Raw genomic sequence first — 23,748 nt, forward strand, 5'->3', positions numbered from 1 at the left:
AGATTTTTACACTCTGTGATGATGAGTAAGACCATGTCTATTGTGTAAAGGACTAAATATGATTATTTAAGAAATACATTATAGGGACTATATTCATAAAAATGTGTGGCCTATATGTCAGGGTATAAAGACAAAAGCCTCTGCTCATGAAATATTTTGTCTTATGCAGGGCTGCTCCTGCCAAGGTGAGAACCTTGCCTCAGGTGGCAGTGAGTGACCAGTTACCAGTTGGCAGCAAAAAAGCCGCCTCCTTTAACTTTGAGCCGAATTTCCGTTTTCTAGTGATGTGGCCCCCCTTTGGCCCTCTCCGATGCTGAAGTGCGGAGCAGGAGAGGGAGGGGAATATCTAAGTTGATGTAATTTGTGAGTTTATAATGATCTACATTTCCCAGTAGGGTAAAGGAAAACTTCTTCCACTTTTTATATAGTCATTAGCACAGGGGCAATTCTGTTTTCAATACTCATGTTGCTGCTGTTCACTGCCAGGGAGATTGGACTGGAGGTGATGCTGCCATGTGTAGTGGCCACCAACATTACTAAACTTTTTGGCATTTGCCTTGCAGATAGGTGGAATTGGGCAGATATTGTTCGTGCACTTGATACTGATAAGAGTGGTACATATGCAGGTGCACTACTGTCTAAGTGGCAAGTATTTTATTCCCCTATCAATCAGCAGTTGGCACCTGTGTAGCCTGCTCCAGCTTGTGTACAGACTTTTTTTTGTGTGTCAATGGGCAATATACACCCATACAAGCCTATTGAATAAGGCATTGTCTGAGGCTATGTTCTGTTTGTTCACCTGATATAAAATATTTATTTAAATGTTTTTGCATTAACCATAACGTGGGGTAACAATAATAAAAATTGTGATTTTTCAATATTTTACAGTATAATACAATTTGTACAAATTCTGCCTGTTTGTTTATTTTACAGAATAGATGTTTGCAACAATCTTGCCTTTGCCAGCTGAATGCATTTGCCCAAGTGTTTTAATTAACACAAGCCCTTTTCTCTTTAATTAGTCATGAGATGTAAACAAATAAAAAACTCTTGAGTTAAGTGTATATCAAAATGTCAAGTGTTTAAATACGAACAGTTACCAAAGAGTTTTTCTTTTCTTCTATTCTCATGCAATAATGAGTTGCTATTAACATACAAACCCCCATATTTAATAAAAATAAAAACTAAGTTTGCCCAGGTGCAGTAACCAATAGCAACGAAAAAGATGTTTGCTTTTAAACAGGGGACTGTTAACTGTTAGCTGTCTCTCTTTCTAGTAAAGTTGCAGGTGGACAGTTGGTAAAGATATGGTACCCATATAGAGTTGGCATCTTTTGCAGAAGTTAAGTCCAGGCATAAGGTGATGACGTGGGCAGGGCGGGGATATCACGGGATATCACGGGATGAGACTATGATGAGATGATTGGCTCATCGCCTCTCTCCCTCGCCTATTCATATCCGATTCTGTCATTTAAAATCGTAAATTGGACCTTAGCAACCAGAACACTGTTGGATTTACAAGAACTAAATACTTCAAAGTTTCAAAATTAAAAATGAATGCCAATTGCAAATTGTCTCAGTTTATAATTGTCTTCATTATAGTAAAATTAAATTTAAAGGTAAATTACCTCTTTAAGTAAAACACGATGGATAAAAGTAATTTTGTGTGTAAGATACAACAACCAACTATAAGCAGTGTTTACTTGCCATCTGTTTGTGAGCAAAAATCTGAATTGTTTCTATGGGTTACTACACCTGGTGTAAACATTGGGACTTTTGCAACATTACAATATTCCCTTGCTCTGCATTATACCCAGCTCTCTCTCTTTTATACTGTCCTCTTTGGTAACCTCTGCCCAGGCACCCAAAATCTTCCCTGAAAAAAATAAAAAATAATAAAGCATGATCTTCAAGCAGTATTGCACTGTAGTGTGTTTTATTGCTCGCACAACATGCTTTAGTACCATATGCCCTTGGAACCATGAGTCCTGTTTATTCCATTAATTCAACCATAGTCTTTGTTTCATTTGTACTGTGAAACTACATCTCTCTCTGCCACATTAATTCAAACCCTCACTTTTTTTTAGTTCACGTTCAGGTGCATATCCTACCTGAGCATACATTATTTTATAGTATTCTAGCTAGACTTTAGGTAAGGAATCTCTAAATATTTTTAAAACAAGCCATATCTGAGAAACAATTAATACATACCTCACTATACATCACTCACTATAAGATTTTTTTAAATAGTCAAAATAGCCAATTGTACAGTATAAACAATTCTCTTTCGGTGACACCAGTGGGTCACACAGCACCACCACATGTATGGCACAATTTTTATTACAGAATGTTGCTGACAGCCAATACAATTTTCTCTGGTATTCATTTCTATTCATCTTAATGCGATCCAGGCACTCATAAATCAGTTGAAAACAACAATTTATTTCTACTGCCTGTACTGACCAGAAGTAGAGACAATTAAACAGGTTATAAATTAGTACAAATGGATTGTATGCAAGGCTGTAGCAATCCTGATAAAAGTCAATGGATTTTTTTAAACTTGAGATTGTGATATATTAGCCCATTATATTTTATGAAGCAAGTCTCTGCATCTTAAGATATGTACATATATGGGGAAAATGCCTGTACATTTATAGCAGGTTTGTGTTTTTTTAGGCAAGTTAAAAACAAACCTGGACGATGTAACATACATATTCTCCACAAACTGTGGTCTAACACTGGCAGGACAAACTGAGCTTTCCAATGCACAGAGGAAATGTTTCTGTTCTGTTTGATGCTGTACTGAATGGCAAAAGATGTAACAGGCAGTATCTCCCCACCACTAATGCGATAATTTGAAACTCATAACAGTGAATCATTTGATATTTCTGTCAAAAGAGATGAGAATTGCAATGACTGAATGGCCTTTAGAAATGTACCAGTCAGCTTTTCTTTTTTTAGTATGGATTGAAAGAATGATCATCTTTTCTGCATATATTTATTTCATGGCCTTAACTTGTCGAAATGTATAAGTAATATTTTCAGTGAAGCCTTATACATTTATCTATAGATTTACAGAAAGTACAGTTTCTAAGCATATTGACACAATTTAATTAATATGTTATATATTAAAGGTTCTAAAATCCAAGGACTTTTCTAGACTTCTTGCCTTGAGCTTTCCGCAGTAGATGCAGTCAAATGAATGGCCATAAGGTGTCACTATAAACCTAGTGTTTTCATGTGGTCCCCAAATTTGCCAAATGCCAAAACTTGCACGTTTTTCTAATTAATCTCAATCTGGGTTACTTGTTACTAAATTATATTGCTCATAGTTATCCAAGATAGGTTGACCTTACCTAAGGTCATTTATGTTAAACTTGATGTTAATGCAAGCCATGTAAAAGCATTAGCAAATGTGAACACAGACTTGTACCTGGGAACATTTTTAGTTAAAATGGCCCTGTCTCAAGGTAGGAATATAGGGATAATTAAGTAATCAAAATCACCGATATTATATATAGGTGACATTAAGGGGTTATTTACTAAAACTCAAATTTATCTCATATTTTTATTAAACCAAGCTTGACCAAACTCCAATCCATGATTTTATCCTATTTGTTTGAAAAAGTTGGGTTGGGAATATACTCAATAAAATCGAGCAAAAACATGAATTGTACGAATTTTATCACCTGAAAACCCCAAAAATATCTTCAAATTGTAAAACCGACATCTCCCATTGCCTTCTACATGACTTTGACATGACTTTGACAGGTTTGATACGGCAGATTTTCGGATTCTGACTTTTTGCAGGCTTCAGGGTATAGTAAATCTTGTTAACCATGTATAGGGTATAGTAAATCTTGTTAACCATGTTAATTTAACTTAGTCTTGTTAGTTATAGAAATAAATTTACACCTTGCGCAAATATAGGCCAAACGGATGCCCAGTTACAGAAAGGATTCCACTCCCAAAAAGTATATAAAAAGTTAGAGATGTATGTGCTTCCTATAATAAAACGTTGCACAAACTTTGTCTCCCTTTAATTCCTAAGCAGCTTTGGAATGTCTTCAAATCACGCAGTGTTCCAAGACTATATCTCTCAAAATTGGCAAGCTGTTCACGATCTCTACCTCCGACCGCCCAACTCCTTCTTCAACTCAGCCTCAAAGACACAAAGTTGACAAAGACTGCCTTAAGACAGGCAATGATTGCCCAATCCCAGTGTAAACCTGTATGAGGGACAGAGGAACCAGGAAGTGATGCGGTGGACGCAAGAGTAGCGGAACACGAGACAACATACAGAACTACAAGCAGGACTCCATTGCCATGATTCATGCATACAGGATCGCCAGCTGAACCACGCTGTGAATAGGCAGCAATATGCGACCGTGCCCTGAGGATCCTGTAAGTATTAACTTAGCAGGGATCCGGTGCCGGTGTTACGGCAGCACACAATTGTTCTTTGTCACCTTTGTGTCTTTGAGGCTGAGTTGAAGAAGGAGTAGGCGGTCGGAGGTAGAGATTATGAACAGCTCTGCAATTTTGAGCGCATACATCTCTAACATTTTATAGTCTTGTTGGTTGTGTGTGTTTTTATATATTCCAGAAATAGCAACTATAGATAAACACTTCAATCACCGATTGACTTATACATCTGCTTACCCTTTTATAAAAAAGTCACTGGTCAGTTCCATTGCCACGAATCTCCTATGATTTGTACAAACATTGTACCCATTATAGCCAAAAAACTCCAAGACCTAAATATGCATAAAAAATCTAGTCATAAGGTGCTTCCTAAGTGATTATAACACACAATATATACCCACCTCAGGGCTGTGATTCACTCATTGACCATAAAATGATTCTGATAGCGACGTGCTTGTTTTAGGAATAGGTGGTGAACATATGCCTGTTGTCTCATGAATATTTATGTAAGGCATTGCCTGTACCAGCGATAATCATTACAGCTAACACTAACAGAACAAAAAAGCAAAAGAAATAGCATTTAGCAAAAAGAAGAAAAGCAATTGGAGTGTATGAACAGTATGTGCAATATAGCATTTCTGTGATCGTATTTTTCCCTTTCATATTGCTGGCTTACCTGTGATCAATACACTAATGCTTCGAAAAGCATGTTTATTACTAGATCGAAGTGAATAGTTATGTATTTTTTTGCATAAGGGCATCATTATATCCTTACTACTTGCACTAACAGATCTCGTTATTCCCTTTTGTCAACTACATAGTAATGGTAACTTGTCTCTGACATATTACCCAAGCAAATTATTGCGATATTTTGTTAAATTATGATAGATGGACTTTGAACCTTTTGGTTCATTGATATCCATGCATTTCACCTACTCACAAGGAACATTTGTTCCCTATATTGATCGTATTTTTCCTTTATTGTGGGACTCGATAAAGTGCACTACTGAAATTAACTTGTTGCCATTGCAATTCAAACCTTGTTCTTAAGCTTACTATCCACTATAAGCAGATCCCTACTTGCCAAATTCTTCTCCTGATGATATGTTTATATCTGTCTCTGTCTTTGTATCTGATACAGTCCGGGTTTTTACAGGTACATTATTATTAACTTGGACTTTACTATCTTTTTAGCTATAGCATCAGTATCAGTAGGTTTGGAAGTGGGTTGCAGCACAGTGGGCTTATTTACTGGGCAGTAACATAGCAACCAATTCATTGCTTTGCTAGCTGGCTGAACAAAGGTATTCATTTATTGGTTTCCATGCTAACTGCCTAGGTGCAAATGTGTCCAATGTTGGTAAATAAGCTAAAATAGCTTCAGCCTTTTGGGTCTTAGTCTTGGCCCAAAGCCCATTTCACTGTGACACCAGCCATGACTGAAATCTTGTTGTGATTCTAACACAGGTCCATATTGTGGAGGCTGAAATGAGGCAAGGTAATATTTTTTTTAGATTAGTGCCAGGAAGCTTTCCAAAATGATATTGATGCCTTGAAAAAGCCTAAAATTAATTATTGTAAAATAAGTTGTCATGAGTGATGTATAATATCAATATTCTGATATTTATTGATTTTGTGGAACTGGCCCCTTCATGTGTCATAAGTGCACCACAGAACTAGAGTTCTTAGAAAAAACTTTTACATAGTTTGAGGTTTTTTATAAATTTATTGGTATGGTCACTGCAATATAGACAGTAAATATTAATATATTGATCAGTGTAAGTAGTTTTCAGATTTGTAACGATTACCAGATCAGCCCAAAACATTTTATATGGTATAATGTAATGTTAATGTTGTCTATTTTAGTTTCGCCCTAAGCTTTAGGGAATTTTTGTATAGTATACTGTATGTGTACAAGGTGCCATGTCCATTTAAGGGAACTATGCTGGACTATATATCCCCAATTTAACATGAGATCATTCACTTCGATGTAGTTGCAGTGCATAAACCCTATCTCGACTTCCAAATGTTTGTACAAAATTATATTTTTTAACACACATCTGATTCCACAGATTTAAAGGATGCAGAGACATTTCACAGCCTCCCGTAGGCTGACAATGTAATTCAACCTCTCCTTCATTTTGTTCCATTGTGACATAAAGGTTTCTGGGATTTCTATGCTCATTGAAACAAAGGGGGGTTAATTTTACCTTCAAAGGGCATAGCCCTATTGACTATTGGAAAAAGCACATCAGCCTTTTTTTTTACTTACCCTTTAAACTATATGAAAATAAAATAATCTAGAGTGCTAACAATCTGAATGTTTTGGTTTAACAGTTAAACAGACAAAGCAATTCATATCACTCTAAGTCATACAGTAATTTAAACACAGAGGAAATGTGCTTGTTAGCACTTTATGTTCCCATGAGACATAATACAATTTTTATTTCTATCTTAGGAAAATCTGAAAATCCATATTGCTGCATCTATATGCAGAGAAGTTCTGTGAAAGAACAGCCCAATATTCAGGAGTGGTTTTAGGCAGGGCTGACATAGAGAGTCTGTCCTCTGTAAATTGACCACTGGATTCAGGTTGAGGGGTTTCTGGATGGATTGTTTATCCCATTAACATGAATGGGAAATTATATGGATCACCAAGTGGTTGTATGTATTTGTTATTCAATATTTGTTATTTTCTTTTGCATGTTTGTTTTGTAGCCCTTATAAGTCAAAATACCATCTGTATAAATGTTTCCTCTTAGTATTTGTTTTTAATTAAAGGTGTACTCTAGTAGTAATATTTTTTAAGTTTGTCTGAAAAGTATTGTGCAAAGCAGCATAATTTTTGATAAAAAAAAGTTATAGTAATGTCTATGTAGGGACCTATACGATAGCCCTACCTTTCTTCTGTACTCCTTTGTTATTGGGTATAAGCCCTATAACATTTCCTTTAGTACACCACTAGTTATTGGCCAAGGGTATAATGACCACTTCCTGCCACACTTCCATTTAGTGTTGGAAAGGAGTGACCTCTTCCTCTTTGGCTCCTGGTGTCTTTGCAGCTAGATGTTCCCATTGAGCCTGGGATCACCAAGGCCCCAGTAAAGCCACTGCCCCAAAGGGACCTGTACCTTGGGTGATTAAGTCGGGGACCAGGCAACCCCGTGAACGAGGAATAGCTATCCTAGGGCAGTTTTATAATAGACTCTCTAGGAGAGTAAGACAGAGAGCATTAAGTAGCACGAGCAGTTGTCACTCCATCGAGGATGTGTAGCAGGGAGTAGCTTCCTAAAGGCTTCTTTGTTTGCCTTTAGTGCAGGGACAGAGTGTTAGTCTTTAGACTTCATCTCCCTAACTACTTCACTGGTGATCCCGATCCCCACAGAGGTATATCTGTCTTCTGGGAATTGATGTATACTTGACTACTGAGACTCATGGGAGTTACAATCATCTGCTGTATCATGTGATCTGTCCTATGTGATTATCACCTGCTATTGCCTCATCACTCATGTGAGTAAACATGGGGTCATTGTCTTGTACAATAAATCCATCTTTTGTTTGCACCAAGAACCTCCTGGCGTCCAATCAGTCTATTTTTATGAACAGTAGCCTGTGTGTTGTAGTTGCACTACACCTTAAAGGGACAGCTTCCACTTAGTGAAGGCCCTGATCCTGATGTGTGAGTCCAATGTAACCCATGCTCATAACAATAGCTGGACACTGTGTCTGGAAAGCCCAGAGTAGCGTTACATCTTATTACAGTATAAATGCAGAGAAGAGTTTATTTGCTGATGCTTATTTGAGGTTTCTATTTCCTGTCTAGGGAACTACAGCAATCTTGTCTTGTTATATGAAATTAATTTTAGGATCACTGTAGACAGTGTCACAGTGTCAGATAGTGTCTTAAAGGCTCAATATTATTTACTCCACTGTTGCTTGGAGATGCCTGTGACTGACTTAACAAAAGTGTGTATCCAAGGTTAAGATTGATGGCACATTGGGGGCAATCTGTTGCCTGTGAGAAATCTGAACTACCTACTGGCGACAAATCCCCCAGAACCATGAAAATCTCAGTCCGCAAAACTCATTAATCATGTAATCATGCAAACTATGCATTCAAGGCAACTTCATGTAATCACTCGACCCACAGTGATATTCATTGCTCCAGTTGCAAAATAATTTCAGGTAGCAGCAAATGAGCCTATATGTCATCCTTAAAGGGGTGGTTCACTTTTAAGTTACCTTTTAATGCGTTATAGAATGGCTATTTCTAAGCAACTTTTCAATTGGTTCTCATTATTTATTTTTTATGGTTTTTTAATTATTTGCCCTTTTCTTCTGACTCTTTCCAGCTTTTAAATGGGGGTCACTGACCCCTTCTAAAAAACAAATGTTCGGTAAAGCTACACAATTTTTGTGACCAATTTGGCAATTTTGATTAACATTTGTTACAAAGAGAGAGATTATCAGTCTGTTTCAGCATGAAGACACTGGCATTTTCTTTTTTATTAAGTGAACTACAGCACTTGGAAGATTTGGAAAAGTATCTAATGCTGGCCAGGGGCAAAAAGAATAAAGCATGCCAGAAATGAGAAAGAAGTGTGGGGGGAGGGTTTCTGCATTGTCAGCGGGTATCTTCATCCTCAGTATCATTGTTCCTATGTATTTTGCTATAAAAGCTGCTGCAAAAAAGACAGCAGCAGTATTTTTTAAAGACAGGATATCTGGAAATGTAGATTTTTTAACTATTCTACAGATGTCAATTTTTTAAATCATAAATATAAAAAAGATTCATTAGTCAAAGTAGTGTATTTTGTTATAAATCGAGGCACATTTAAAAATAGATCTATAAAAAACTATAGTTCTTACAATTACTTTTTAAATTCTTTAGATTAAAATATTTTCCTTTTTTGCGGTTTGCTTATAATAAAAGCATGATTCTCATTTGCTCATTTGCTAAACTTGTTATTGTGTGTATATATATATATATATATATATATATATATATATATATATATATATATATATATATATATATATATATATATATATATATATATATATATATATATATATATATATATATACTTTGATTTGATTGACAAAAGAGCAACTAATACCATCTCCTAAATGGAAAGCCTTAACAGTTGCTTTTAAATAGCAAATCATTTGTATCAAAGCCAGGACACTTCATTTACCTTGTGGTTAAAATATGGCTGGCTGTTCAGTAAGCTGCATACAGTAATCTGCGTTAAAACAATGCATTCAGAAATATTACTTACAAGATATTCAGTTTACAGTATTGTGTCTGAAGTAGTAAGGATTCTCATAACAAAGACTTCATTGTTTGTGTTTTATCTTTTCACCCTTTCCATTTAGTTCTGCATGTTGGCAAATTAGATATATTTTACAGAAAGCAAAGGGGTTATGTCTTGCTCCTTTACCCTCACAAATGCAATATGCACAAGTATGGTAGCACATATGACGTTATTGTGTTGAATTTGATCAATTTTTACACTGCACATAGCACATATGTCACAACTGGTGCTTTAGTTTCCATTTAAAGACAGTTGTTCAGTCATTGGCTGGACCAATGACTTGATTTGGGTTGACATACATGCTCTATAAATTGTGATAATTATAGTATTTGTAAGTATGTACTAAACTGTGACATGAAGTAAATGTAGCTGTTTCAAACTGTACACAGGATTAGTGGGATATTTTAAGGCAATGTTTGTGTGTCTGTCAACCTTAAATAAAAATTGGGAGCACCCCATTTGCAAAGGTACTGACTCCTTTCTATTTTGTGAGTTGTGCTAGAAATGCAGGTCTGATTTGTAAGTAAGGCTTGTGCCTTGGGTAACATTAAATACCTACTTCACCTACTTCAACATTTGTGAATATCTCTCCCAACCATACTATGTCACTATACTGTATAATGTAAGATAAGTTATGAAGGGGTTAGAGAAAAGAACTGGCCCATAAAGGCAGGTTGATGGAATGGAGATTTTAGAGGGTGATACTGGGGCTATTCCCACTGAAGTGCAACTTTAGTGCAATAATATATGTGGCATTGGAATTCCTCACTTGTCTATAACACATTGGCGTATGAGATATTGGGCCAGATTCAAATTGATGAGGAAAAATGTATTTCCTATATTAATTCCATATTTTTCCATATTGTCAGAAGCAGTTCAGTAAGAAAAACCTATGTCACTTTCACATGAAAACTATATTGAAGTCTATGGGAAAAAAATTGGAACTAAATTATTATAGTGTCTGCACCTCTGGCGCAAAAGGCACTTTCTTTAAAAGCTATGAAAATGCCATTTCCTTAAAGAAGTGTTCTATTAGCATGGTGTATGCTTGCACATAAGTGACAGATGTTTACGGCAAGGTAACACACATATTGACAGTCATAAATAGTGTTGTTGACTTTCACTCCCAAATAAATATTGTCAACTAGAGGAAATTACTGCATAAAATATACAGTAATATATGAATATTTTATTGTACTTGGCTTGAGTACAGCTCAGGGCACAGGGCAACTTTAATTCAATACTGATGCTGGTGAAATTTTCTGATCTTTGATTAAAAAGTGTTCATTTGTGTGGATCAATGGGTCTAAAACATTTTACATTTATTAAAGCAGGCTGAAGGTTTAATCACATAATGTGTTGTTTTACCACACATTGTTTCATTGTGATTTTGTATTTTGTAGTACTTATTAGTAATTCTTAAACTGTTTTTTTAAACTAATCATTGTCGTTCGTAGAATAAACACAAAATGTGCGGACCCACCCAATGTAAATGCTTTTTATTTTAGTAATCCGCTGTTTGTCCCCTAGAGATAACTGCAGTACAGAGCTCATCCATAAATCCCTGGACCTTCCAGTACTAAGCAGATAAATCTAGTCAACAGAAATGGCAGTATGATTCACTGCACACGTACAGCATCTGCCCTGGTGAAGCATTCAGGGTATTCATTTTAAATTTATGGCATAATTAAGAGAGACACTGTCTTTGACCTTCAAAGATCCATACCCAACTATTGTTTTCTAATCTACTTCATAGTTTGCAGGTATTGTTAATCCACTGGCCATTATAGTTTCTTTTTTCAAAGCTTTTTTTAGGTAACAATAGTATATCAATAATAAATTGGCTGTAAAAAATTGTTTTTTTTTTTGTTAGTGACTTATGGCTCTTGGCTTGATAGCTTCAACAAAGCTGTATACCTTTAACAATGTCGTACACAAATTATAGAATTAAAACTTAATTTGGAGTTTGGGATTGATATTGCACATAGACACTGAGATGCTCTAACATAAAAATAAGGGAATAAGGGAAGTCTGGTGCACAAAGCTTTCTACCACACAGCATTTTACTATACATTTTACCTATGAGGTTTCCTATGGTTTATTAGATTTTCTCTCTACGTTCATATTTATGCTGCTGTTTGTGTTGAACCCTTATTTTAATTGCACCTTAATGAATCATATGTGGAACTGGGAAGGTGCAGAGCTCAGTACAAGGGAGCCCTATATTTAACACAGCAGGCAAAAAATTGGGGTGTTGCATATACATAACATGATGCTTGTGCCTCTTATTTTTTGCATTTTGCACTTTGACCCTGCTCTTAATATGTCCTGTTATACTGTATTTATGAGGATTTCCTCAAAGCTAGCAGATAACAGTTAAGGGCACAAGTGAGACCTTAAAAGGTTTTAGCTGAAACTTATGAAAGCTAGTGTGAATTCATCTTTCATGTTCCAGAATGTGAGGTAGCAGGTAACCGAAAACCAGTATGAACTAGACACATATCCATATCAAAATATGTATTCTTCCCTTTCTGCTATCAGGAATTAATTGAACATTTTAAACCACAACAATACAACACATCAATGAAGTCAATTCATAAACAGAAATGTAGCAATTGCATTACACTATCTACATGAATCAGTCATTTTTTTAGACATATGAATACCTTTCAGGTAAAGCCTGGGAGAAAGGAAGCAGAAACAGTTGAATGCATGGAGCCATGTAAAGATAATAAGATAATATGCCAGCAGACAACTATTCATGCCAGGTTCTTAGAAAATTTACTTTGTGGTTGATATTTCTTGTAGTTTCTGAAGAAGTTTCTGGTCATTTTGTTTAATAATTTCCTGTTCACTCCTATGGAAACATACACTGTGGAAGACAAAATATAAGAAATTAGTGCAATTCGGCCTCCCACATGAATATAGTACTGCCTGAGGTACAGGCATGCAGATGCCCCCCTACATATCCCTTAACTTGTTCAACATTCAGATATGGAAGCTAGGGGGCAATGGTGGTCATACATTGCATTGGGGCCCTGTATATACTGCATGCGGTAGGCGGTAAAAACAGTACTGGCCTATGCCTGCCAATGCTGTTCTGTGCCTTTTGTGCCAGAGGTACAGATATCTATAATAAATCTTGACTGCACTGGCTGTCAAGGACATGACTACTGGAACCGTAGACTTTGTTTTTGGATTACATTTTAACCATGCCGTTTGTCATCTGTCAACGAATGGAGTGCCATAATCACAGAGGACCGGCAGTTAATATTGTATTCTGTTTTTTTATTATTTGTACATGACTACGGTTGCCACCTGTCCAGTTTTGACCTGGACAGCCCAAATTTTTGAAGGGCTGTCTGGGTCAAAACTGCCTGCCCATTTTTCCAAATTAGGAAAAGCGGGCAGGATTTCCTATGATTGATGTGGCGACCAGCAATTGGCCTATATAGCTCCACTCCTGATGTCATGACCCGTCCCCGCCGTGTTACGGACCCACGGATTGCAAAAAATGAAGTTGGTCTGTAATATAATCTGATGCTACAGGGCTGACTATTAAGTTCTGATTCTAATTGCACTGTTTTCTGAGCTGTCTTGTAGTAATTATCTGTATAATTATTAATAATAATTACTAATCAGCCTTATCTTGTGACATTTATATTCTATGTGTACTGTATATTTTGAGTTAATCCCTAAATTCAGTAAGTGACAGCAGCACAGAGCATGTGCAGTGAATCAGCAGAAAAGAAGACAGGGAGTTACTGGGACATCTTCAGTCACAGATCTTCCCTGCTAAAGGGTTGTGGTTGCCTTGGGCTGGTACAGAAGCCCAAAACATAAAGTCCAACTTTTTTAGTCTACTTCTTTAACTAAGCATTAGTTCTCCTTTAAAGGGGTAAATATTATATGCATCCATCAAGCTGTAGTGGATGTTTATTAATTCATATGTAGGTTCAGAGCACATCATTAGTGCATTGTGTATTAGTTTACACTAGGGGGGAAATGTAAAGTTTAGAGAACTCAGTAGAAAACTATTAATTGGTTTGGTAAATAGTGCGCAGTTCTTGTTCCTTTTTTTGTGCCGGTAAGGGCTTTTTTATGTTAGGCACTACAAAACTATAAATGGATTAAAAGTTTTTATAATTTGGCATTTTTGTCCCTTGATTCATCAAAGCAGTGGTGAATTTATAATGTGCATGCAGTATTATTAAGGTAAGCTTCCCCTGAATTATTAAGTCAAAATTGTTCCAGTTAAGCCAATTAATAGTTTTTAACTCTATTTATATAATTTCACTGGGACACTGGAAAAGTTTTATTTAATATAAAAACAGTATAACATTTTTCTCTTGGAAAAGTATGTTTGGGGTTGAACAATATATTACAACATGTGTTTACTTGAAACACAGGTAAGCGGTGTAACTACAAGCATAAAGATTTTAACATAACAGCAAAACTAAAGAAACATTTGATAGTATAAGTAGATAGAGTATAAGGGCAGGTCTGCTATAGCACCTTCACCACTCCACAACATCCTTTATTAACTCCATTAGGAGGCTAAGTTATTCAGTGTTGGTAAATGCAGGAGTACATTTTTTTATTATACTTCGAAGCTGAAAATAGCTTGAAGCCAAAAATACTGCAGCTACAACCTGTCGAGGTCATGTACAATTCAATGGCACAGGTCCCTTGAACCATTTGAAGATGTTAATAGTCTTCATGATGCTTTTTTCAGTGGGTTCCGCTCGAAAAACTCAATTAATTCGTGCAAATCAAATTTTTTCCCTACAGAAAACTTGATTAATTTGAGTTATTGGGTTTTTAACCCCGAATTCACTGCTTCAAATTTTTTCCATTCAAGTTTTTTTTTAAAATTAGAATACATTCAAGGTCTAAAAAACCTCACAAACCTCTAAAACGCAACCTCTGATAAAAAAAACCCCCATGTACGTGCAGTTTTTGGAACTTTATAAATTTGTATTTACGTCTAACTACTCCTAGAACAATGGTGATAAAAAGATAAATTGTGAATGGAAATATATAGAAAGTGGGTAAAATTCTAATCCATTAAGTAATTGTGTCATCAACTCATTTGTGTCAGTTTCTTAGGCACAAAAAATTTTTGTTTTGTGGATGAGGGACTTGTACTGACTGGAAATATTGAATTCAGTGAGGGTTTAGTTTAATTATTTTAAAGAATAATTATAATAACAATATTAATTTACAAGTGAGGTAGGGCCAGGTCTGCATTGACCCTCTATATACCACAATGAATAAAATGTTTCATCAGATAGTCTTACAAAGAATACACACAAAGATACATAACATTCACAAACAACAATTTTTTATCCACGATTAAAGGGTAAAACAGCTGGCTAAACCCTCCGTTAATTTATCATGCTTCATATATTCTATTGTAGTTTTGCTTATATATTGTTCACTTGAACCTAGGCATTCTAAATGTTCAAAGAACTGTTCTTTTCTGATCGAGTAGAATTATCCTCAGTGCTTGTCATAACTTAAGTTTTCTCCCTTTCTGATAACCCATAGAAATGATGGTATTATGCAACAGTGTACTGTTTAATAGCAAATATGTGTTGACGTGCGTTAATAGACCTATTGCATCTGTTATTACATATTCACCATTTTTACTTTTTAGACCTTATGCTTAGATCTTATATTTATACATTCTTGTTTTTGTTTCCTTACAGGCTTTATATAACTCAATCAAAAATGAGAAGCTTGAGTGGGCTGCGTAAGTACAACAACCCTAAATTCTAAATTTGACTGCAGTTACTGTATTTATGAATCTTCAACTTTTATTATTATTGCTGCAATACCTGTTAGTGCTATCAGGGGCGTAACTACAGAGAAAGCAGACCCTGCGGCTGTAGGGGGGCCAAGGAGGTATAGGGGGCCCCATGAGGCTTAAATTCATATACAATTTCAATACATTTTGGTAAAACAGGACAACCTCTGGATATGTTGGGGACCTGAAATGAATTTGGTTTGTGGCCCATTAACATCTAGTTACGCCACTGAGTGCTATTAAAATAAGAGTGCACTGATTCAAGGATCGGTACCCAAATCCAACTCTGATCTGATCACTTGACTTTTTTATTATCATGTGACTTATGAGACTGGAAGTTGACACCTTTTATGCATGATTTTGTTAATTTAGGGTTTGAATTTGGTTCAGGATTTGATGAATCTGATGTGCTGGTTGCGGTATTTGAACTTGAGTCCTAAAATTGTGGATTTGTGGACACTAAACCCAATATCAACCTAAGAAAAATAATATTCCTGGATAATGCATTATTCTTTACTGGATTATCATTATCCAGCCTTCTGTTTTAAAATTTTCCTCCTTCTACATATGGCTGAGCAAGAGTACAGTGACAGTATTTATTGTCCCATGTCGGACCTCATCCTGGCATTTTTTTTTTGGTTGTTGTAATTTTTTCTGCCATGTGTAAAATATTTCCTATTGACATGCAGGATTATCGGGATGGTGGCATTATCCATTATAGGTAACTTGTCAGAAGATATATTAAAACAAATGAGTTACCTACAGCACTGCTCATGGGATTCAGGCATCACATGTGGTCACATCATGTTTTACACAGCTTCTTAAATGTTGTTCATGAGTCTACTCTCCACTTAATACAAGTTAAGGGCTCTTACACACAGGCAGTTTTTCATGCGCTCCTCTGCATTGCGCTTTCTTCGGTTCAGCCGCAGGGGAGTGAGTAGACATACTCAATTATTGTGAAGGGGGCTGTACCCACACAGACGCATTTAAGGGCCGAACGCAGGTGAAATGCAATATGCTGTGTCCCACCTGCGTTTGGCTCTTACATGCGTCTGTGTGAGTACAGCCCCCTTCACAATAATTGAGTGTGTCTACTCCTGCGCTCCCCTGCGGCTGAGCAGAAGAAAAAGCAATGCAGGGGAATGCACAAATAAAATGCTCGTGTGTAAGAGACCTAAAGCAGATCAAGTGCTCAGTAGAAGAGGGGTAGAAGAAGAAGGTGCAGAAATTTTAAGTATAAGTTAAGTTGCATGACATTAGTGTAAAAAAATATTTGGTGTACTGTATTTCCAGCCCTTACTTAAATAAACATTTTATGAGAGAGGAAGGTTTCAGTAATGTGCTATAAAGAAGTTTCATGTAATCTAAAAAGCGCATAAGAATCGGTCACAATTTAAAAACAACTTATAGCCTAATGCTCCATTGAAAAAAGCTGATGGTGATGTAAAAGGCATATTTGCATCTAATAAAGCATTGAGAATTGTGTTATAATGCACCCTCAGTGTTTGTTTCCATCCTCTGAGAACCCCATGTAAATTAGCTGCTTAGCCTAGAAGGATATCCCAGCTGGAAACATTTTAATGACATTAAAATAAACACAACTATAGCCTGCATATATAAGAATCATTTAGTATCTAAGAAACCTCAAAAGCATGTTTGGTTCTTACTGCGTGCATTTATCTAATTGCATCTTTTGTTACTATAAAAAAAAAAAATAGCATGCCATGGTTGTAATTGTGTGTATTGACAAAGGCTTCCACATTTGTTTGTTTTTATTATGGACTTTTTAATATCTTAGGTTAAAAGGGTTATCTTGTTCTTTCTTTATCTTGGATTTCAGTGCATTGGAAAATATTTCTCAATAAATGAATAGGAGGGCACTGTAACTTTGCCTCCAAAAACCATTTGAGGCACAATTATGGGCCAACAAATGACAACAGAATAATTAAGGGAGCTACAGAAGATCTTAATCTTACTTATGCCCAATGCATGAACAAGAAACGGATCGGAAAATGATAGGACAGGTTAGCCTTTCCTAAAATGTCCTACATTTTCCCCTAAATTTACATTTACATTATACACATCTCAATGCTGAATTATATGTCTACATAAATATGTAGTACTGGGTAGTAGTGATAATAGTAATGATTGGAATACATAATATTAGAATTTCAATTCCAATTTCGATTCCAATTTCAATTCAACACCAGCAGGAGCTGCATCTTCCAACATGAGAGAAGTTCAGCAGCCCTGCTGCCGGTCCTGAATTTACAGTGTCTCAATGATAGGAAATCCAAGCAGGCTGTCAACTATCACAAGCAGTAGTAGCGTCTGTATCAATTAACCCACTATTCAGTCACAGCAGAGAACCTCCTTTCTCACTCTTCTAATTTTCCTGTGCAGTACTCTGACAAGGTCCTACCTACTGCCGTGACAAAGAAAAATTAAAATAGATCTTGTATTCACTGTTTTGATCCAGAAGAAGGTAAACAACCCAACCTGAAGCCAGTGCCAATTCTGCCTCAGGAGGGAAAAAAATCCTTGCTGACCCCAATGGCGATCAAAATAATTCCCTGGATCAAGCATTTGAAATTAACATAAATGTTGACTCATAACATAAACATAATACAATGTTGACTCTTAATTTTTCCAGCATATAGATACAAAAAAAAACATAATATAACAGTGAATTCAGGAAAACATCCACATTCAGTTATGAATAGGTAATATGAAAAAATAAAGAAGAAAACTCCTGACATTTTTGAAAAATATGCAAAAAGGAGGAGGGTGGGTGGGATGTTTCTACCTGCTCATAAGATAAGGAAGTGAACTGCTTCTTCCCCAGACATCCCTCTCTATTTCCACCCCCAGCCCAGATTTCTCCTGCCTTAACTCATTGTTTCTCACCAAAACACAGCTACATTTGATTCTGCCAATCTCTAAACATAAACCAGTGCAATCTGGCTCCTGGTCATTTGGATCCCTTGTCATGCAGCCCCTGCACTTACAGTATAGCTCCAGGGCTTTTCCTTTCACAATGTATCTGCCTTGATCATACAACAAGCAAATTTGCTGAGAGTTTCCTCAGTTCCTCCTTTAATAATTCACCCTGTCAACTAATGGGAAAGACTACTTTCCAGTATTTATTCTGGTATACTGTATCCTAGTGATGTGTGGGTTGAATTTTTTTCAACCCACACCTAACCCTTACCTGCTCAGTGAGCCCTTATTCTTTATATACCTGCAGTCAATCATTGCTTGTTTTTTTGACAGGCATTCTTGCCAGCGACATCAGTGCACGCTTCCTACTCCTTTGCCTGAAAGCCATTGCTAATATAAATACACTTGCACCCTACAGGGCAGATTTACTAAAGTGCGTTTTGGCGCATCGGATCCGCCAATACGCGTGGAAATCTCCCATGTAGTTCTACCATAAGAGTACTAACAAAGTTTTGCTAGGCAGAATTGAACGCTAGCTAAAAATGCTCGCAGTGATGAATTAGCACTAGCGAAACTTCTCCAGCGTTAGGCTGCTGAGAAGCAACTTTGACACAACTTGACACAGCATTTTAGTGAATTTGTACTTGGCAAATTGACACGAAAATTCACCCTTTAGTGAATTTGCCCCTACCACCACCACCCACCACCACCAGAGATGGCTCACCTTTGATTTAACTTTTACTATGTTATAGAACAGGGGTTCCCAATCTTTTTTCCCATGAGCCACATTCAGATTTAAATAAAAAGATTGGAGAGCAACTTAAGCATGCAAAATGTTCCCGAGGGTGCCAAATATGGGCTATGATTGGCTACCGGTAGCCTTTGTTTGGACTAACAGCCTACAGGAGGCTCTGTTTGGCAGTACAAATGTTTTTCATTCATCTAAAGCCCCCACAGCCAAATACTATTGCTCTAGGGACACGACAGGGGTGCTCGTTGTCGCCCCTTTTCTTTGCCCTTGCGATTGAACCCCTAGCCATTAAAATTAGAACAAACAGAGGTGGGAGGAAAAACTTTCACTCTACGTGGATGACATGCTTGTCTATCTGGCGGACCCGATGGACTCACTATCCAAGCTCTTGAGTGAAATAGCTGGCTTTGGAGATTTTTCCGGTCTCCGGGTTAATTGGGGGAAATCCCTAATTTTCCCCATTGACTCTGGAGCCCAGCGGGGCGTACGACATGGTCCCCTATTACAATGTGTTGATAATTTCAGATACCTTGGGACAGAGATACACAAAGACACAAAAAAATATGTTGATCTTATCCTGGCCCCTCTCATTAGATCTCTCAAACTTAAAGTGCATAATTGGGCAAATCTGCCTTTATTGTTACCTGGACATATAAACATATTGAAAATGTTTTTTTTACCAAAATTCCTTTATGCCTTTCATAACTCTCCAGTTATATCCCCCAGGAACTGGTTTAGGAACTTAGTAGTTAGCATAGTACGTGGCTTTATTTGGGTGGCAGACTCTCCAGGCTCCAGCTAACAGAGGGGGATTGGCCCTTCCTAATTTCCTACTATACTTTTATGCAAGCCAGCTGGTATATATGCCTGGTGGTGGCTGAACCCCAATCCAAACAACCAGGCGGTGGTTCTTGAGGCAGGGATACTTTCCTCATTCGAGGCTCTGGCCAATCAGTTGCATTGGGGAATAGCCTCGATATATATTCTTACACCAAGTATGAAGACGGTATGTGCAGTCTTCCAAAAAGTGGTGGTGTCTCCTTGCCGTAAGAAAAATCAGTGGTCCCCTCTGTGGGGGAATGACACTCTGATACAATTAAGGCATTTGCCTGATGCTGCCACTTGGGCAGCGGCGGGGATTATGTTTTTGGGAGATGTGGTTGGGTCTGGGGAGATAAAACAATTTGCACAGCTGAAGGAAGACTTTGACCTGCAAAACCACATGCTCTTTAGATCTTTGCAATTATGTCATGCATTATCAGCTCAGTTTCCAGAGGGAGCCCCAGTGGTAGTGGAGACTACTTTAGAAAAATATCTGAGACGCCCTGAACTTGTGAGGTCACTTAGTTGGTTCTATGCCCTTCTCCTGCGAGATGACTTTGATCCGCTCCAACATTTCTGCCAGAAATGGCAGCCTGAGTTTCCCCAGTTGAATGATGGAGACTGGAAGGAGATTTTGTGTCAAATTCCTGAGACTAACATCTCTAGTAGAGATAGGTACATACACACGAAGTTCCTTAACCGCGTATACCTGACACCTCACAGACTGGCCCAGATCTATCCCGGTTGCCCTGATGTATGCCGAAGTGTAACAGTGATCAAGGTACTTATAGACATGTATTCTGGGACTGTCCTGAAATACATAGATTCTGGGCCGAAATAATGCATTATGCGGAGAGTAAGCTTGGACTCCCCAACGTATGTTCCCCTGAACTTTGCTTACTGGGAATAACTGAAGGTCTAGCTTTGAGCTCCAGTGAACGGATTTGCCTTTTGCAGCTATTATACTTTGCCAAAAAAGCCACCCTGATGACTTGGAAGGCGATGGCACCTCCGACTTTAAACTTCTGGAAAAAACTGATCGACAGCGTTCTTCCCAGTCAAAAATTAACATATCTGGCAAGAGGCTGCCCAGGGAAATTTGGGAAATTATGGAATGCCTGGTTGGGGCTGGGCCAGAATGTTTGAAAGACATCTACCTTTTCTCTGCAGAAGGCAAAATTGGAAACTGCATTTATATTGTGAAAAGACAAGGCCTATTGATATATAAGGACAGAAACTGACCAATACACTTTTGCCTGCATTGGGCTGCCCAATTAGACATACCCGCATCGGCAATACTTTGAGCCGCCTAAAGAAGACCCATCCCTTCTTTACTCTTTCCTTTTTCGGAAAAAAAGGAGGCTCTATCTCTTTTGATACTCTCTCTTTCTTCTTCTCTATAAATGGATGTTTAAAATGCAATAAAGAGAATCTGTTAAAAAAACAAACAAAAAAAACAATTGCTCTGTGAAGCTGCAATATAGTTAATTATATTCCTTATCTTTTTTTTCATCCCATCTCCTGTTCAGTCTCTCATTCAAATGACTGCATGGTTGCTATGGTAAACAAAACCTTTGTTTGTTTCATAATTTCACACTTTAGATTCCTTGCTAACACTTTTTTTTTATAATAAATATCATTATTCTTTAAATTTTTTCTGACTGTAGTGTCGACATTGTATGCAATTTGGGTACATAAGGAAATTTAAACAACAACAATGATTCCTGCATTGGCATATATAGGCTGATTGTTGCTAAACTCTGATGAAAGCACAGATGTGTACTAACACCCTTGGGGTCAGTTTCTGCAGTTGGAGATAAATTAAAAGGCCTACTCCATGGCAGAAGCCCACTTTAAGCCACACTAATGTTGCCACAGGACCAAGTCCACATTAATGGTGGTATCACACCAAAAAAACCAAATGGTTGGTCCTCACTGCAGGGATATCACTTATATGTGAAAAAAGTTGTCATATTAAGACATAACCTTAATTCCATATGCCTCCTCCTCCCCTGTGGATTACGCAGCAGCCCCCCTGCCAGCACATGATTAAACACCTTAGGGGCCCCTAACAATATTTTTCAAATGCTAACAAACCCCCAGAACAAATATCAGGCTTATGTTCCACAGGCAGAGCAGGGCACACACAGGCAGAGTAGGGCACACACAGGCAGAGTATGGTACATGCAGGGAGCATAGGAAAGGCAGAGTATGGCACACCCAAGGACCATAGGGCAGGCAGATTATGGCACCCCCAGGAAGCATAGGGTGGGCAGAGAATGGCTCAAACAGGGAGCATAGGGCAGGCAGAGTATGGCACACACAGGGAGTATAGGGAAGGCAGAACAGTGCAGTAGACAGGGAAACTTATCAGGACCACTCTAAAGGTGGCCATACACAGTGAGATCCTCACGGTTGGTCGATGTCGCAAAATGAGTGGATCTCACTGCCGATATGCCCACATTGAGGTGAGCGATAACGGGCTGATCCAATCGTGGGCTCTAGGGCCCAACAATCGGATAAAATGGAGGCAATACGGGCGGTTGTATGGCGGGACCGCATCAACGAACAGATGTGGCCGCGATCCGACTGTATTTTTTACCCTGCCCTATCGACATCTGGCCGACTTTCAGCCAGATTTCAATCAGGGGGTGCCTGTCAGATGGCCCCACACACGGACCAATAAGATGCTGTCTCTGTCTGTCGGCAGCAGCCTGCACAGTGCTGGTGCTCCTTCAGCAGTTTGTATGAGTGTGAACAGGTGAACAATGTGGGCAGTTTCAGTCTGGGTCACAGTAGTGAACAGTACAGGGGAACAATTTATGAATAATGTGTGAACAATGCAGAGGGGATTACATGTGTGAGCAATAGAGGGGATTACAGTCTGAATTTGAAGGTTAAACAATGCAGGGGCCAGTTAATCTCTGAACGGATACCTTTTAAAGTTTACACATGGTAAGCAGACACAGCAGGCAAACGCCACACAAGGAGGGGTTGTGGCCCGTGGGCAGGGCCGCCATCAGGGTGGGACAGGGGGAGAGTTGTAGGGGGCCCGAGGGTAAGGGGGTGCCGGCCACGCTGCACTTACTTGATTAGCCGGGCCCCCCTGCTTTCTGAGAGCAGCCGACTTCGGGAAGGCAGGGCGGGAGCACAGTGAGAGGTATCTTCTGTCCATTACTTTCCCTTATTGGTCATTGAGTTGTCCCGGATGAGCTGCTCAGGGATTGGATAGCTGAGGTTTGAACTTCCCCTCCAGCTCATCCAATCACCATGCAGCTTTACTGGGACTTGAAATTCTGTGACTAATAAGGGAAGAAAATGTTGTCACTGGAAGAAGGCCGTCATCAGGGGGGGACAGGGGGGAGAGTTGTAGGTGGCCCCGAGGGTAAGGGGGTCCCGGCCACGCCGCACTTACTTGATTAGCTGGACCCCCCTGCTTTCTGAGAGCTGCCAACTTCGGGAAGGCAGGGCGGGAGCACAGTGAGAGGTATCTTCTGTCCATTACTTTCCCTTATTAGTCACAAAGTTGTCCCGGTTGAGCTGCTCAGGGATTGGATAGCTGAGGTTTGAACTTCCCCTCCAGCTCATCCAATCACCATGCAGCTTTACTGGGACTTGAAATTCTGTGACCAATAAGGGAAGAAAATGTTGTCATTGGAAGAAGATGCAGCCACCTGTGC

The 23,748-nt window shown here is 38.2% G+C and overlaps 1 protein-coding gene across 5 annotated transcripts in view; it reads left to right on the top strand.

The window, feature by feature from the left end:
* Positions 1–23,748, top strand: part of LOC108712232 (PH and SEC7 domain-containing protein 3) — a 291,364-nt gene that overhangs the window by 238,130 nt on the left and 29,486 nt on the right. For all 5 annotated transcript variants that reach the window (XM_041561322.1, XM_018254300.2, XM_041561327.1 and 2 more), the window contains one exon: positions 15,455–15,498. In XM_041561322.1, coding sequence (XP_041417256.1) covers positions 15,455–15,498 — 44 coding nt within the window. The remainder of the gene's footprint in view (positions 1–15,454; positions 15,499–23,748) is intronic.

Source organism: Xenopus laevis, chromosome 1L, assembly GCF_017654675.1.
Source record: "Xenopus laevis strain J_2021 chromosome 1L, Xenopus_laevis_v10.1, whole genome shotgun sequence".
Taxonomy (NCBI): Eukaryota; Metazoa; Chordata; class Amphibia; order Anura; family Pipidae; genus Xenopus; species Xenopus laevis.